At 41.6% G+C, this 16,896-nt stretch overlaps 1 protein-coding gene across 1 annotated transcript in view; it reads left to right on the top strand.

Annotated features, from left to right (window-relative positions):
* Positions 1-16,896, top strand: part of LOC139204379 (drebrin) — a 30,778-nt gene that overhangs the window by 4,134 nt on the left and 9,748 nt on the right. Inside the window, exons 2-4 of the mRNA XM_070834399.1 lie at positions 12,918-12,973; positions 13,179-13,291; positions 14,251-14,325. Of these exons, the coding sequence (XP_070690500.1) occupies positions 12,918-12,973; positions 13,179-13,291; positions 14,251-14,325 (244 nt within the window). The remainder of the gene's footprint in view (positions 1-12,917; positions 12,974-13,178; positions 13,292-14,250; positions 14,326-16,896) is intronic.

A 16,896-nucleotide genomic window follows, 5' to 3' on the forward strand; every position in this document is an offset into this window, starting at 1 on the left:
GACCTAAAGAGTCCCTGGTTCTAAAGTTACGCGCTACATGGAATACACCTGTGGGTGCGGGGAGAGGATGGGGGGGAGGAGGGTAAAAAGCAGGGCTGCCTTTGTGTGTAGATGCACCAGCTTAAGTGATTCTGCTTGTGTATAGGTTTACTGTATTTCCTGACTCCAGAGGGAGATCATATTTGCAAGTGAAGCAAGTGAGTATAAGAGTGTGTGAGGCTAACTAATCACTATCATCACAGTGTTTTCAAGAAGTTATTCACTGCCTGGACTTCCACATGCAGGTTCTGCTTTTTATTCAGTTCCTTAATTATCCACAAAGACCAAAGTGTTAAAGAAGACTGAATTACATATTAAATGGTAGCTGTTGTGTAATCCTCATCTATCTTAGTAAAGGTTGTCATAGCTTCTGATACAGAAACTAATCTTTCTGATTACCTGATTGTGAAGTCCCACAGATGAAAAAACAAGCAGTCTGGTTGGCTTCCTCTGGCTGTTCAGGATAAGGCTTCAAAGGCAACACAGAGTCTTGTTATCAGGCCGAATGATAACAGGACATGTTTGATCAATTCATGATATAAAAAGAGATGTACTATGAATAGTAAGTCAAAGAGCAGTTACACTGGACCAATGCCCAGTCCACTCTGTCACTCCCTATATAACTCTGCTTCCTGTACAATACTTTGCAGTAGCTGTAGTAGCCGTCTGTGTGACATAGATCTCCACTGATTTCCAAAGAAGCGTGAATCCTGTCTCTTATCACGCTATGCTGTGAGTACCTCCCAACACTGGGTTTGGTGTGTTTCAGTTGTTATCTGAAATAAAGCATGAGCTCTAAAATCCGGGCTGCCTTTCATACTGTGGAGTGCACAAACTCTGTGAGGGGCAGCCGTAGAAAAAAATGACAAAGGATTCAGAATTAGGAGTAATTTTACCTTAAAGTCACACCACTGTAGCAAGAACTAGCAAGGTGGAACCTTGGCCCGACCAGAGGGTTTTTACTTCTTGGCTGAACATTGGGGCTCTTGAGCACTAATGGCTAACCAGAGTGGTACTTGGTTGATTCAAATACTTCTGATGTGACATTAGGGCAAAAATGAAGGACTCAAGTGTCCAATTAGAGCCTGGAAGAATCCTGATTAAATGAAAGTTTATAAAAGGCTATTGCACACCTCCAACATAGTTCCTGCTTCAGAGATCCAGCACCTGACAACAGCACTGTTTGCTTGCGTCTTCTGCAAAACAGTTCCCTCAGCTTACCGAGCTACTTGTGTGAGCATGTCTGTGGGTGGCATGTTGGAAGATGATGACAATGATGGCTATAATAGCTGTTATCTGTATCTCTGTTTAGATGAACATAGAAAATGATTCTAACAGTGATCACCAAACAACTGGTTACTACTCCCTTAAACATTGTTTAGATTCATCAAAGATAAAACTGCAGGGTAATAACAGGTATCAGGCTTGATGAGATTTGACAGCAAAGGGTTATACTGTATGTGGTTTGTGTGCGTGCCTCTGTATGTTTGGGTTCCTTCACGGGCAAACAGTTGGGTGCACAACCACAAATTGACACCGTGTGACTTGTAATTGCCCCAAAGAAGAAGCTAAAGGTTGGTTATTAATGTTTCATGACTTAGTGGCACTGCAGCACTTTTATTCCTCTGGGTGTCATATTTCAATTGGGAACAAAATAACTTAAAGGTTATTAACACCAAAGAGCTGCTACCTTAAAAAAGACACAGCAGGTGTGGCATCTCTGTCTTTACTGTAGTAAAAGTTTTATATAAAGATCGTCCAGAAAAATAATAAATAAGTATTTTGTCAGTCCTCACACCTGACCTTTCTATCAAGTCCTCCTTTTGTTCGTTCAAGTGCCTCAGAGCAGTTGACCTTAATCCAGATGCCCTCTGCACATTGTTTCCTCTGGAAATCTGTCCTTTTTATGCCCACAGCCGCGAACACAACAAACACGTTATTGTTTCCCTTTGCAGTTCAAGATCAAGGCCGAGGCACTCTGCTGGAAAACTTTGCATCTTTGTGAAAGCAGATGAATTCGTAATTGAAATGCTGTGAGAAATGGAAGCTGGATTGAGGCGAATTGTTTGTGTAATCTAACTAATGGGCCTTGAGTGTAGGAGACAGAGTGGTATTTTATTTCCAAGGGCGTGTCAGATAACTGTCTAAAAACATCTGTATTTTAGCGTTTCTTCAAACACTGGCAAGAAGATGAATATAGTGTGTGCATGTGTGTGTGTGTGTGTGTGTCCTGAGCCCAGCTGAGTCACTTTTAGGGGATGTCTGAGCAACAGTATAATATCACATACTTTTTCTGCTAATGTTTATGTGTCTGAGCTGCCAAAGATATAATCTGTTAAACGTAGCCTTTGGCACTCAGGTACATAGCAGCATATATTCTAGTATTGCGGATGTGAGAGTTACCCTAATGCTTTTTCCATGCTTGGATTGTAAAGTGTTGAAGCAGGAGATAGTGAGAGACACCGGAGTACCTCCCACTCTAATTGTCAAAGAAACTAACTGATAGGAAAGATAGTCTTAGATTTTGGCCAAATGAGGCTAATCTCTCGCAGATTCTGTTGCTTTTCCTTATTCTCAGAAATAAACCAAATATGTGATATTGGGAAAAGCTCTGCTTCTTAGAAAAATTAAGATGTGTTCTAAAGTCCACCTCTTGTTTCTGGCATGTTTAACTGCTGAATTAGCCAGAGCCTGAGCGAATGTTGTGAAAAGAGCAAGTCAAAGTGTTGACAGAAACATTTCGTCATGTTCAGTGTTGCTGTGGCTCGTCTTTTTGTGAGCATGTGCCAAGCACAACACCAATAGTGCCTGACAGCCACAAATCTTTGGACAGATTTACTGCTATTTTGCTCTTAATTACACAGTTATGAAACCATCAGACACAAGCACTGACACTTTCATACATATTTTATGAGAGATGACACATGCAAATTCACACACACACACACACAGACAATGGGTCAAACCAGTTAGGACACCCCACTCTCCCATTCCCATAGCTGCCCCGACACTGTGAGGTATCATCCGCTGTGTTTGCAGAGTAGCTCCCTCTTCACCATGGTAACAAAGGAGCACCATAGTTATAATCATGACAGTCTGAGGGTAAGTCCTGCGGTAAAGTTGGATGCAGGGCCTTGACTGGGAACTCCACTGTCCTTTTTCCTGTCTTATTTGTTCACTTGCTGGTGGAGGGATTGGTCGGGCGGGTGAGGAGAGTATGGGGGGCTCCGTTGTCCTGGCGACCCTGGTGGGAAAGCTAGGTTGTTTGTTAAGAGAGACTGAATGAAGCTGGGGAGATGAGTGAAGAGTGGACTGGGGAGGCAGGGACGGGGTTGCAAATGAATGGGCAAGGACACTAGAAAGAAATATAGAAGAATAATGAGATGAGAAAATACAACACATGAGAGGAAAGAGAAAGAGTTGCAGAGAGTGAAATCAAATTCTGCAGGGTCTTAACAAGAGGCTGTTGAGAGGCAGAAGCAGTGAATGACAGAGCTAAGAGAAGGGAAAGAAGACAGGTGGGGGGGGGGTGAAAGGGAATGAGAGACAGATCAAAGGATTCAGCGAAGCAGCCAAATGAGGTGTATATGTGATACTTGAGAGAGTTTGCTTTGTTTAACTGAAGGAAATGGTTGAAGATAAGATGCCATCATGTTTTTAATGGTACCATAATAACTGTGGTATTGAGACAGGAGGGGAGCATGCACAGGAAATGCCAGAGTGATCCCAGTAGACCATGATATTAAAGGGTTCCTCTCCTCTCCTCTCCTCTCCTCTCCTCTCCTCTCCATGTACTCCTTCCCATGTCAGGTGTAGGAAAATAAATTCTGTTCCCATCCACTCCCCTATAGCTCTCTGAGCAAACCACGCACCTCATTGTAAGAGTCATAACAATTTACCCCTTGGAGATCCACGACAATACCCCGGTAATACTTTCTTCTTGCCCCCAATAACCACATACTCTTCTGCCCCCTTGGAAACCTCCAGTACACTCTGGGTGTTTCCCATAGTATGCCGTTGTTAAATGTGCCCCTCTCAGCCTAACTATTTATACCTATCTACATCCCCTGGTGCTTTTCATCGTTTTCCCTAGCGTGGGCCCTGTCTTTGAGTGACTTTTCTCCAGCCTGAATATACCCCTCCCTCTGATAGACCCTCTCCATGTACCCCATCACTCTTCAGCACACACCCTCATGACACTGAACTTCATCTATCTATCTTCTATTAAAACCTTAAACACTGATTTCAGCACTGTTTTAGCTCCAAGTGCAATTGTATTTTCTTAGCAAGTACAAAAATTGGGCAAGACTGAAAATTCCTCCCTTACTTTAGCTGCATGTTTGGGTAAAAAAGTCTCTTTCACTTCACATACTGAGCTGAGTTAGAGACTTTAAGTTTAAACATACCTGCATGCTCTCTGTTATCACTTCTTACACAACAGGAAAGGTCTAGACTGTTTCCTCTTGCTGAATTGATATGTATCTTTGAAAAGGAAGGATACAGATTCTGTGAATCTCTTTAAATCCAGTGAGACTGAGCTGCCCCAAGCTTTAAAAAATAATGACATGTCCATGACATTTTAAGAAATATTTAGCTCACATTCTTTCTTGAGACAGAATATGCTGAAACAGACACGCACATACCTACTCTGACACGCGCTTGGGTTTTTTAAGGTGCAGATTATATTACACAGAGAGAAATGCACTGGCTAAGTAATTAGCATGTGTGCAGCAGCTCTATTTACACAATGACTGGATAATGTTATCAGTGGATTAACTCATGGCTGTAAGACGAGACCAACTGTTGTCCATGCAGTCTATCGCTACACGCGCTGCCTCACAGTTCACCACCTGACAACATAGTCCTCACTACTGTTCAGCTGTGTCGCCCCAGTTTAAGTGTTAATGATGTGTTTTGTCTGTGTGTTGTAACTTTGGTGTTCTGCGATACAGCAGCATACTTTTTTGTCTCTCTTTGTCTCTTTGTCCATCCCCCGCTCTTTTCCTTCTGCCTCAGCACAGAGAGGGCTGTTTTCTCTCACTGGTCCTTGGCAGTGATTTAATTACTTATTTGTTTGGTTTGTCATATTCTAAACTTCTCTGGCTCTGTGTTTTGCTGAGAACAGACATTTTCCTCCCTCCTCCTCCTGTCAGCATTCCATCCAGTCTCTCCCTCTGCCCCTCACTACCTCGCTCCCCACTGACTGACTGATATGGCACGCACTCTGTTGATTTACTTTTTAATTTTTCCTACATTTAATTAAGCTGCACTCTCTGTTCTTTCGTATGATTTTATTCTCCTTCACCTCTGTCGTTTCTCCCACCATTTAGCATTCTCTCCAGACCAAATAGCTTCAGTGGTCTGTAATGGTCTCCAGGGGAGTCTGCTGTGTCCTCCACCCAGTCAAATACTGTACAGATCAGTCAATGTAACTCAGTGGGTGGATCTGAGCTAGCACTCAAATAAGTCAAATAGGCAGCCAACTCATATTAAATGAGAAGATAAAGTACATGTTACTTTAAGCTGTTCCACTCAGGACATGCATGTAGAAAATGGTCATCTTAGAATTGACTTATGATTCATTTTTGCAAGAATATGCAAAAAAAAAAAGAAAAATGAGAAAGGACAAAACATCTAAGAAAAAATGTTAATAAATGGTTGTGACTTTGAACTAACATGAGTTCACAGTTCCACTTCAGCATGTCTCAACATCCTGCACCCAAACTGTCAAAGTTTTGAGAAGTATTTGAAGCATGCAAAGCGAGCAGTGGTTTTTGCATTACTTTGTTTGCTCTGGAGTCACTTGTAGCTTTCTATTGATACAGTTAAACTTTTAAAGCTATCTTTTTAAAAAGTAAAGAATAAAAAGCTTAAGCAGTTGATGACAGAATGCCTACAGAATGTTATGATTAATGCTGCTATGTTGTAGCTTCAGGCAGTAGCGCTGCCTTAAAGTTTGCCAGTTGTACATTAGCTGAATAGAAGAATGTCACATGAGATTTCTTCATTTGAGTTCTCTCAATTGAAATTATTAATATGGATTCATGCTTGATCCAGCAGCTTTGTGTTGACGGGACTTGTCAAAGCATTAGGTGAAGCTTTTCAACAAGGCCTCTGTTTGTTGCTATTATGGTAACATTACTGCAGGGGGCTGGATAATGAGTTAGTGTTAAAGTGAATCGTCGATGAAGTGTAGTGGGTTCAACACATGCATTGTTCCTTATACTGTGTCATTTTCATTGTTGAACTGGGAAATTCAAGAGTTATTATTTTCAGAGAATATAAACCTTTCATTTTTAGTAACGCTGTTGGAATTTCTTTAACCCTTTAACCTTCTGCTCAAACATATGGTAGAGCACATTTTGACTCACTATATCTTATTGAAAACATGTTTTACTTACGACATCTCAACGGTTTGGTAGAGGCCAATATTTCAAAAAATGTGGGGTCTATTCTTAAAAAATCATTGATTTTTGTGATTAGTGCCCCAAGGAAATAAAATAAATAAAAAAAAGAATACATTTCTTCATTGCTTTTTTCTTGGTGAGGAGGTTAAAGGGTACACCATAACCCCAATGTAGAGTCTCTGTCAGAGGTTTCCGTCAAGTCAGCTTTACTCTAGACACAATGATACAGAATGGAATAGACCAGACGTGATATGCTGGACTGGAGTTTGACAGTATATGTTTTATAATAAAAAGATATGTAGTTTATGTAATTTACTTACTTGAATCTCATGTAAAAGGGAGAGGGGCATGTTAAAATGCCACCAAGGGCTCCTCCCTTCATAAACCATTTACTGCTTGAGGCTGTTTATTTGTGACTTCACACCACTTACTTCATACCCCTTAGCTACTGTCTGCTTTCTGCACATTATTGCAATATTGTTTTCCAATGAGTAATACATTCAAGTGTGAATTTCTGTATTCAATTAATAACCAAGACGCATTTCATTTGTGGCAAGTAGGAGACTATTGCTTCACTAATATAATTTTTAGTTGTTCTGCAGGAGTCTTTCGTGCCATGTTTGTATCCCCTCCTTCTCAGCAGATCTTATTAAGGGGCCTTGTAGCTTGCTCTGTGGGGATTACAGTGGTTAACTGCCCGCTCTCTGCAGGGCACCTGACTGAATCCTCTACAGCAAGCCATGAGTATAAAGACCAATACTATTTTTATTTTTTTTGGCCTACTTTCCCCTTCTCTGTTTTCTTTGCAACTTTTCCACGTTCCTTACCTTGTTTTTGCTAGAGACACTGCCACATTCTTTCTCTTCCTTGCTCCCTCCTAATTCTGTCTGTGATGTTCTTTCTGGCACTTGTTCTCCAAGTGGATCCGGGTCAACGCTGTTGTACGATATTTATTAAGCACAGAGAGGTGTTCACATAAACGTCATCCCTCAGCAGCAGTCTTCATCATTTTGACGCCCATGTTTCATCGCTTAATGACGGGCCAAGGAGAAAAGCACTGATGGGTCACTGCAGTTTTAAGTACTGGGGTGAGTGGGGATGAGTCGGGACAGTCTTCATGCCTTGGATATGTTTTTTTTTTTTTTTTTTAAAACAAACAAATAAAAAAAAACAGAACAATATATAAACTTTCCTTTACTTAAAGTGTATGCTCCCCAGCAACATTTTTTTTCCACATTACAATTCAAACATGCCTGCCATATTTTTCAATCACGATGTTTACAGTGAAGCTTGACAAATGTAGCGCCATTCTCTCTTTTTCCTATTCTCTTCTTTGGCGTTGATGATCTATCAGTCTCATTCTGTCACTTCCCATCTCTTACTCACATTTCTCAACTCTCTACCCATAAACCTCCATATGTCTCTCTGCAGCCCAGACGGACGGAGGAATGCGTGTACCACTGGGGTCGCTGCATGGACACTATATGAGTAACATGCCGGACAAGGGGGGGAAATTACTTTTTCAGCAGTGGAGTCTGGCTGGACTTTTTTTGCCCATGTTTGGCGAGAGGAAATGAGCGCTGTGCGCTGTGGGGACGTCTCTGAGTTCCCCGCTCCAACACAGACAGAGAGGTAGACAGAGAGACAGGCTAAAAATAGCACTTGGAGCCCAGGTCAGCTTTGAGCCGAGTAACAAGTTGGGGGGCTGTGGGGGATGGGAGACAAAAACATATGATGTGAAGTGAAATGGAACAGAAAGAGGCTTGTGGAAAGGGGGATATAATGAAAAATACAAATCTGAAAGAGGTTAGAGGAGAAATAAGCATTCAAAAGACGGCACCGTGAAAAATCACAGGTTTTGACAAATGCCTTGCAGGAGAGTTGGTGGGACCACTGGGGATGTGTGCGCAATATGTGGAAGGGGAAGAGCAAGTGAAAAAGGAGCAGAATAATGATCTGATGGAGAGCTTAATCTGGGCAGTGAATTCTGGTGGGAGCTCCCAGCCTCTCATCCATTTTCTCATATCTTTGCTCTTCATGCGCAGTTTATCATATCGCAACAGCATGCATAACCACAAATCTCTCATATCTCCCCCACTGGCAAAGATGGAATGAATAAATGACCTATGAGCCCCCATGATCTTCCTGTCAGAGAGGCACAGAGGGTAGGAAGTGTGGAGTAGAGGGAGAAAAGATGAGGATGAGATATTGCTTCAGTTTGTGAGAGAGCTATGTTGTGCTTCAGGATATAAAGTAGGCAGGGAACTAAATATGTGTTGTAGGAGATGGGGGTCAGAATAATGAATTTAGAGTAGTAATGGTGGTGAGATATCACCAGATATCAACAGAATATATGAAGAGAGTTGGGGGGGGGGGTGAAATGAACAAGGAATATGAGAGATGGTTATTGGTTATGGGGCCCAAAATGTATACTCATAGGGTTATCTTGCTCATCTTGCATAACAATGCACAAGTACAATGAAATGCATTCCCGTAGAGCATCAAAAGAAAATTGGATGACAATACAATGGAAGAAAATCTCTCTGAGTCTCCAGAAATTATAATACAAGAGTGTACATTGTGTTCAAGTATTTCCTGCATATTACCACATTCAAAATGGTTCATGGTGTAGTGTAACGGCTGGGTAAGTGAAAACAAGGCTTTCTCCAGCACAGCTCACCATCTGCTTCTGTTATGTTCATCTTGAAATAGTAGAGCGTAGCATGTTTGGAGGTATTACAGGGGCTCTGGTAGTCCAAAACAAACCATCCCTATTGTTACTGGCTCAAGCTTATAGTATTATGCGTGTGCATGTGCTTGTGTTTGTGTGCGCATGTCTGTGTTTATGTGCTGTATGTATGCCTTTGTCTTTGTATACTTTGAGATGAATGGCTGTTTATTTGTTTTATAGCTGCGTTTAGTGGCTCGCTGTGGTAATGGTGCGCAGATTTCATTTCTATCGTTAATTACATAATTAAATGTTGACATCATTGTTTTTTCTTTTCTTTTCTTTGCCTCATCCTCTCCCCTTTTCATGCCTGTCACTCCCCCTCAATGATGACCTCTTTCTCTCTTCTCTTCTCTTCTCTTCTCTTCTCTTCTCTTCTCTTCTCTTCTCTTCTCTTCTCTTCTCTTCTCTTCTCTTCTCTTCTCTTCTCCTCTCTTCTCTTCTCTTCTCCACCCTCTTTCCCTCCCTCTCTCCGAGCTGAGGTCATAGCTGGCTGAGTTTGGAGGTGGGCTGGAGTACAGACATAAGAGACTCTGTTTTTCTCATCAGTCAGTGAAGCTCTCAAGAAACCTACATGTGTGAAGGAATGGGGGTCTATCTGCTCTGTTAGCTGAGAAAGATTTTTCTACTTGCTACTACAACTGCATTACAAACAAAGTAACAAAGCTTTTGATGACAAGAAGAAGAATGTGTGATGGACAGGTCTCCATCTATACTCGCTACACTACACAGCTGGTAGTCAATCTGTGGTTTACCACAGGCTTTGACATTGTTCTTTGTCGCAGTAAATAGGGGTGTAGTAGAAGGACCGTTTTAAAGACATATGGTATCCAGAACTGCAAACTTTTGCAGGCCCTCTCTTCAAAGATAATCCATTCATTTCATGTCAGCAACGAGGATTTCTTACATCCTTTGGCATCTTCACTGAACCAAAGAAATAATGTAATCGCAGAATTCATTGAAATTTCAACCATGCAGATAATCTTTTGCTAAAACTATCAGAGGGGTGAACAGGTTTTAAAATGAGACTTTCAGAAAGAGTAAATGTTCAGGATGGTAATTTGATCCCCTCAATAAACTTCAGTGTGCTAGTGCCTTTCAGAATTATGTGTCCTTCCACAAGAGAGACAAGAGGAGAGAGATGGATCTTCCAAATGGTTTGAAATAATAAAGTTTATAAAAGGAATCAGGCCCTGATCTTATTTAGACTTTTTTAAAACAGGTTTCATAGATTTTGACCATTTCGTATTTTGATTACTTTTTGTAAAATAATTGTTTCTGTAGACTCCATGGCCTTATTACTACCCAAGACAGGGATTAAGTAAAGTCCTGAGGACAAAAATGCCTGAAAATAGGATTTTTGCAAACTCCATGTTAGTGAAAGCTCTGTAGAACAAAGAGGCTCCCACAGCGCTCCTCATGTGCAAGCCTGTTCCTCGTGGGTGGAGAATTTGCACATGCAATTAAAACTCCTTCAGAGGACAGTGACCTTTGACCTTGACTGCTCATGAATGGTGACCTTAAGGTATGTCATGAGGACCAAGGATCAGTGAATGTGGATTGGTGTCTAAGCTCTGGGTGCTGGTAAGGCTAATGAGGGAGTGGAGTGTGTTGTTTCTGTAGTTATTGTTCCTTGACTAATCCCTGAAGAGATATGTGAATGATCCGGGACACACAAAGCTGGAGAGCAATGGAGAATGTTTCCATGAAGTGCATTGTAGTCCGACTCAATCTTGTTTATCAATACCTGGCTTTGCTTGATAGATGTATAGTAAATACTTATCAGGATTATCAGCACAGTAAGATTCAATTCAATTCAATTCAATTTTATTTGTATAGCCCAATATCACAACAGAGTGTCTCATAGTGCTTTACAAAGTTCACTGAAATAAACAAGTGTAAGCGAACAAACAATCTAATAAAGAGTCCAGCAGTCGATGAGGCCAGTGGATCAGTCCGATGGATCAGTCCGAGGCATCACCTGCCCTTTATGACCCTCCTTCTTCGGGAAGGAAAAACTCAAAAAACCCAGTGGGAAAAGAGAAACCTCCGGGAGCACCACAGTGAAGGAGAGATCCAGCTCCCAAGGACGGACAGGCTGTAGCCTTGGACAGACGCACATCCATTGGCTGGTGGAGATAATGAAAGAACAGTGAGCCTGCCTCCTCACACATGCAGGGCCAGCATGCAGCTTGCTCAATAGGACGCACAATATGGTTATTGTGTCCTCAGCACACTCACACACATACCGATTTGACTTTTGTTGTTCTTTGTCCTTTGGACAGACAGAGACTTGCTGTATCAGGAAAAAAATACAGAGTGATATAGAAATGCTAACTGAGTTAGTTGGTCTGTTCTGAACCTGCATGCTAAGCTGCCGTGGTTTTCGCTGTAGATTTTGTATAATAGGCCGAAACACTTTACACTAAAACTTTCGCTCTGTTTCTGTGTCTCATTCTCACTGTCTCTCTCTCCCTCCCTCCTCCTGACACACACACACACACATACACACACACACACAGACCTTTGGCCCTTTGTAATAGCTGCTCATGGCCTTATGCTCTTGCTACCCAGCTCCAGATGTTATGGACACACCCCCAGGAGTCCTACAAAGACAAATTTACATGGACACACAGTTAGACACAGACACGTCCACATATTTGCACACACACACACACACACACGCTGTCTTTTAAAGCTTTGACAATTCTTCTCTCTGTGGGTCACCTCGTAAAGTCACTCACACTCACACACACACATTTACGCCCAGTTGTGCTTCAAACACACACATGAATCAGGATTATGTTAGAAGTATGTCACGTCAAATAGTTTATGGGTATGATTTTGGACTCTTAACTAGTGGAATAAATAGCAGCTAGGGTGATGCATTGCACAATAAGTACCCAAGTAAGAATCGCATTTCTCTTTTGGGTTATTTCTGTTTGGTTGATTTTGAAGTCACACATTTCAGCCTAGGAGGTTCTGCAACAAAACTAAAATTCTGTATGTGGTGATCTTTACTGAAACTTAGCCAACAATCACTCTGTCCTTAGTTTGTTCAGCAGTGGAGTTGTACCTCAGTGGCCTCATGGAAACACATCATGATTTGTTGGGTTGCCACAGTGACCTGCAGATTGACTGACTGAAGGGTGTGGTAGGACAGGTTTTCACCTGTAAAATGTCGAAAACCCTGTAGCTGCGAACACTACTGGCTGCGTTTAATTCACATCCAGGAGCCATACACCTATGAGGCAAACACAATGAATGGAGGCTATTGTGCCGCTCAGTGCCTTCATGTTTTACACATGTACTGCAAAGGCCTCTGGGAAGCAAGGGGGATAGAACGGAGAAAAAAAGTGCATGTGTCACATTTGAAGAGAATTCGTTTTTGTTAGTGTATTGTAGGGATGCTTTGTACTGCAGGGAAGCTTCTTTGGGTTTCGACAAAGTATGTGCAGTCAAACATCTGGTTATGCATGTGTTCGTGCCTGTGTGTCCCCTGTGCACAATAAAAGACTGAACATCTGGCATACCCAGACGCCCACATGCTTGTGCAAGTTTTGGATGAGCCTTTATTTTTGGGCATACAGAAATCAAACAAGTGGTTGTTTAGTCCTGAATATTCAACCTGAGTTTTGTTGCCATTTTTTCTAACACTCAACATTATGAATGTGTCTGCCATGTCGTTTTTTGCACACATTTGTCAGTACCTGACCTGTGTATGTGTGTTTGTGTGTCCACAGGGCAATATTCACATATGATGGATTCACCAACAAGCTTAAACTGGCTGACTCAGGAGGTAAGACGGACTGTCACATGTTTCATTTTTGTTAGAAACGCAAATTTAGAATTTGTAAAACCTACGAAGAATGAAACTTGTCAGCTTCTTCACCTGAAATGAATTCACATGTCCTCGTGTGTTTAGAGAATATTGTAACTTTTTTAAATGTGCTTTGTGTGTATAAACAGTAAATGCATAGCTCTGGATGTTTCTTTTCTAATAGCGGGTGGTGTCACAGAGCTGGCAGGGAAGTTTCACATCTCCAAGCCTCAGTATGGCCTCTGCAAAGTGGGAAATATGGAGACAGGAGGCCCCCGGATTGCTATGATCAGCTGGGTGAGTGGCAGACAATCTCATAGGGCTTAGCTCTTGTAAGCCAAGCTTATCATGTTAAAGAAACACACGTACCAGCGCAAATTACACGTAAAACACACGTATGCATTGCGCATGCATATGTGAAGAGCAGGTTCACAAACTAGCTCTGACAGACTTGCATTCAAGATAATGGGTTTAACATCTTAAGTGGCCACACACAGAAAAATCTATGCACTTATTAATCTGTAAAATGCTCTGGAGAAAATCCTAAAGTACTTGGCTTACACACATCGTATGGTCCTGTTTTGACACAGGCTTATTTGCCATCTGACATGTGAGAGTGTGTTATTATGTCACTGCAGAACAAAAGCTTATGAATAACAGGGCAAGCAAAATGTGTAAATACACAAATGATCAATTGGGCAGGTTTGATATTTGTCCGACAGTCATGGAACACTTGACGTGACTCAGTGTTTTTGTACATGGAGATGTTATAAACAGGCTGGTTGCTATTGCCTCTGATTGGTTGAAAATCCACCTCTTCAGTGACGAAGATAGAAGCTCCTATGCAATCACAGAAAGCTGCACACTCATGTTTTGGTCATGAATTTGATCCTCGGAGAAGGTTTACAATGTTGCTGGTCCGCACTCATGGTGGCAGTGTGCAAAGCTGTGACTTTTTGCAGAGGTTACCTCAGAAAATGACATACACATACATATGCATTGTTTGCATTTTAGGTTAATAAACATACAAGATCATGCTGCAAAGTTCTGAGATGTTATGCTGTAATTTGTACTTTGTAATGTTTGAACTCATTCATCTGTCATCTGTCCAAATGGGCAATTTTATCTAACACAGACCAGACTCAAGCAATGTGAATCCTATTGTTCCCTCAGCCCCGCTTCCTCCTCTTTTTTTAGTTCCCTTTGAGAGAGGTATGATATGAATGTAATTGTCTACATCCTGTGTTTGTCCGCAGGTCGGCCAAAATGTGGATGACCACCGAAGGACAGAATGTGCCAGCCACATTCCAGCCATCAAAAACTTCTTCAAGGTGCAGTAGATCAAAAAGTACTGAATCAGTGATCACTAACCTTTGGAACTGAGATATGTTTATGTGCTCTTCATCTAGTCGTTTCTCTGCTTGTTTGGTTTTTCCCCACTGAACTGCGCATTAAAGATGTGTGATGGGAATTTGCATGTCAGAAGACAAAGAAATGTAAATTCACAGTTTGATCCACCAGGGTGTGTCCCGACCAGACCGCAGAAGAAAGAGGTGTTAAAACATTTTGTCTGTCAGGATGCATCCCGGCCAGGTATGAAACAAAAGAGGTGTTAAAGTAGCGTCTGATCAACCGGATGTGTATTCCCTTGCATATCCCAAGTCTACAGGCAGGCACCCAAACGCCTGCAGGTAAACCCCAGTTGACCCACCCCATAAATACCAAGAGACAGAGAAGATCGGGGAACTCTGTTTCAGAACTGTTAGACTGCGTGACTGTCTCTGTAACAGCTGTTCCTTTTTGCAAAAATAAATGTGCACAAGAACTCCATGCAGCAGACTTTATCTCCTAGAAATTTCCACAACAGATGACATCATTCCAGCTGTGACATTTTTAGCATTAAGGAGGGACAGGAGCAGAAAAATGTGTGAAAATATTGTAAACATAATACCTGGTACTCTTTGTTCTCCCAAATTACTGCAACAGAGAAAACCTTTTGTCCTGTTCTGTTCTCTTTATCACTGGACTCTTCACTTTGTAGTCACAAACTCTATATTTACACACAGTAGTTTACTTTGTATTGTTTTGAGTGTTTCCCGTCCTCAGTCTACTTCCTGTTCTATTGCAGAGTTGGTCCTGTGTTAGATTGGTCTGTCTGCCATGTTGCTGCCAGGGTGGGTTGAGTTTTAGGTTGAAAACTCAGTTGTTACATTGTTTGTCACATCGTAAACTGCAAAGTGGTGATGAGGATGAATGAAAGTAGAGGGAATAGAGAACAGACAACTTCTTAATATGACTTCTTTTATGATCCACGTGCAAGTATACATATGTATGTTTCAGGTGCGTCTGTGTGTACAACCTCCCTCCATCACCTCGTTAGCCGTAACTTCTGCCGTCCATCTGTGCCGCTGTTTATTTAGCGTTTCCGTCTAACCAGGAGGAGACGATCAGCTGACCTCTTAGGTTTACTAGTTTCCATATAAAGGCATCTCCGCGTCAACTGCAGAAGCATCCGTGGAATGTTTGTTGTTTTTGTCTTTTTTTAAACAGTCAGTGTTGGTTCAGGGATTTTGTGAGCCACTATATGAAAGGACCCCAACTCCTTTGTGAGACTGTGTGTGTAAGTGTGTGTCTGAGCACTCCTGGGCCTCAGTACATTTTCTTATGGGATTTTTCAAAATTGTAAAGAAATGATTACATTGCCAGTATGGCGTGGAGCTTAGAAAATCATCTCTCCACCAGTGATTTGTGGGAAAATTGTGACCTTTCATCAAACACAAACACAAATACATTAACACCAGATGTGTGTCACAACAAAGAAATTGACCTGTGGCAACTACTGTGACTGCTAACCCACTTCTCTGCGAATACCACAACATTGAACAGACACAATTAATCTTAAATCAAGTCCAAACTATTGTTCTGACGGTTGTTAGCTTAAACTGTATGACTTAGAAAAGGAATGTGAGTCGAATTTTCCATGACTCAGCAGCTCAAATTTAGACTTATTAGTTAGATTCACACTAAAAGAGAAGATACTGCATCACCTTGCACCATGAATGTCATAGCCAAGCATGTGGAACACATTTGCAGAAATTCCCTGAAAAGGAACGGTGATGATACATAACTGTGCTGTCTCGTCCTCTGTTCACTCCGACTTTGCTGGCAGATGTGACATATTTAACACTCTGTTGAGGGCATGTTATTGTTCTTAATCACCGTTCCCATCACATGTGTTGCTCATGAACAAAAAACGATTCTGAAAGAAAACTTGCGTCATATGCTGGCAAACAATAATTCAAACATCATGGGAAGCTTGTAAAACAGCACAACAGTCTGACTCATATGTCTGTCTGGGAAATCATCTGGGATTGGTGTGTGATAGTGTCAGGAAATTATTTCTATAAGACCAGAACTGTATTTTCGCTGTTAGTTCGTACCATTAATTTCCCAACACACAAGATAAACTCTCAGAGACAGAGATCTCAGTTCAAAGTTTTACTTGCAACAAGCAAGGAGTACAGGCAAAGATCTACATCTGCACTCAGCGGTCTCAGTGTCTTTCAAGCATATATAACATGTATAAGCAAAGTTCCTCCTCTCAGCAGTCCTCCGCCGCACCCTGCTCCCTCTCCTCCTTGCAGGGGAGGTTGGTGGGAAACGCAGGTACGCTGACTTCTCACTGTTCAAGGCCTTCTCGAACTCTTCTTTATCTCAAGAATGCAAGCACAGTCTGATACATCCTACGCCAACACACATCTCTTTGATCTGTGTAAAGGTCACAGCAACCATCACACAGTCCAGCATCAGGCTAAAACTTCATGATAATAAAGCATAAATGTACTAACATAAAAATGTATTAGCATAAGCGTGTCTGCACATTTTCTATTTCCTAACAGATA

Source organism: Pempheris klunzingeri, chromosome 7 (assembly GCF_042242105.1).
Source record: "Pempheris klunzingeri isolate RE-2024b chromosome 7, fPemKlu1.hap1, whole genome shotgun sequence".
Lineage (NCBI taxonomy): Eukaryota > Metazoa > Chordata > Actinopteri > Acropomatiformes > Pempheridae > Pempheris > Pempheris klunzingeri.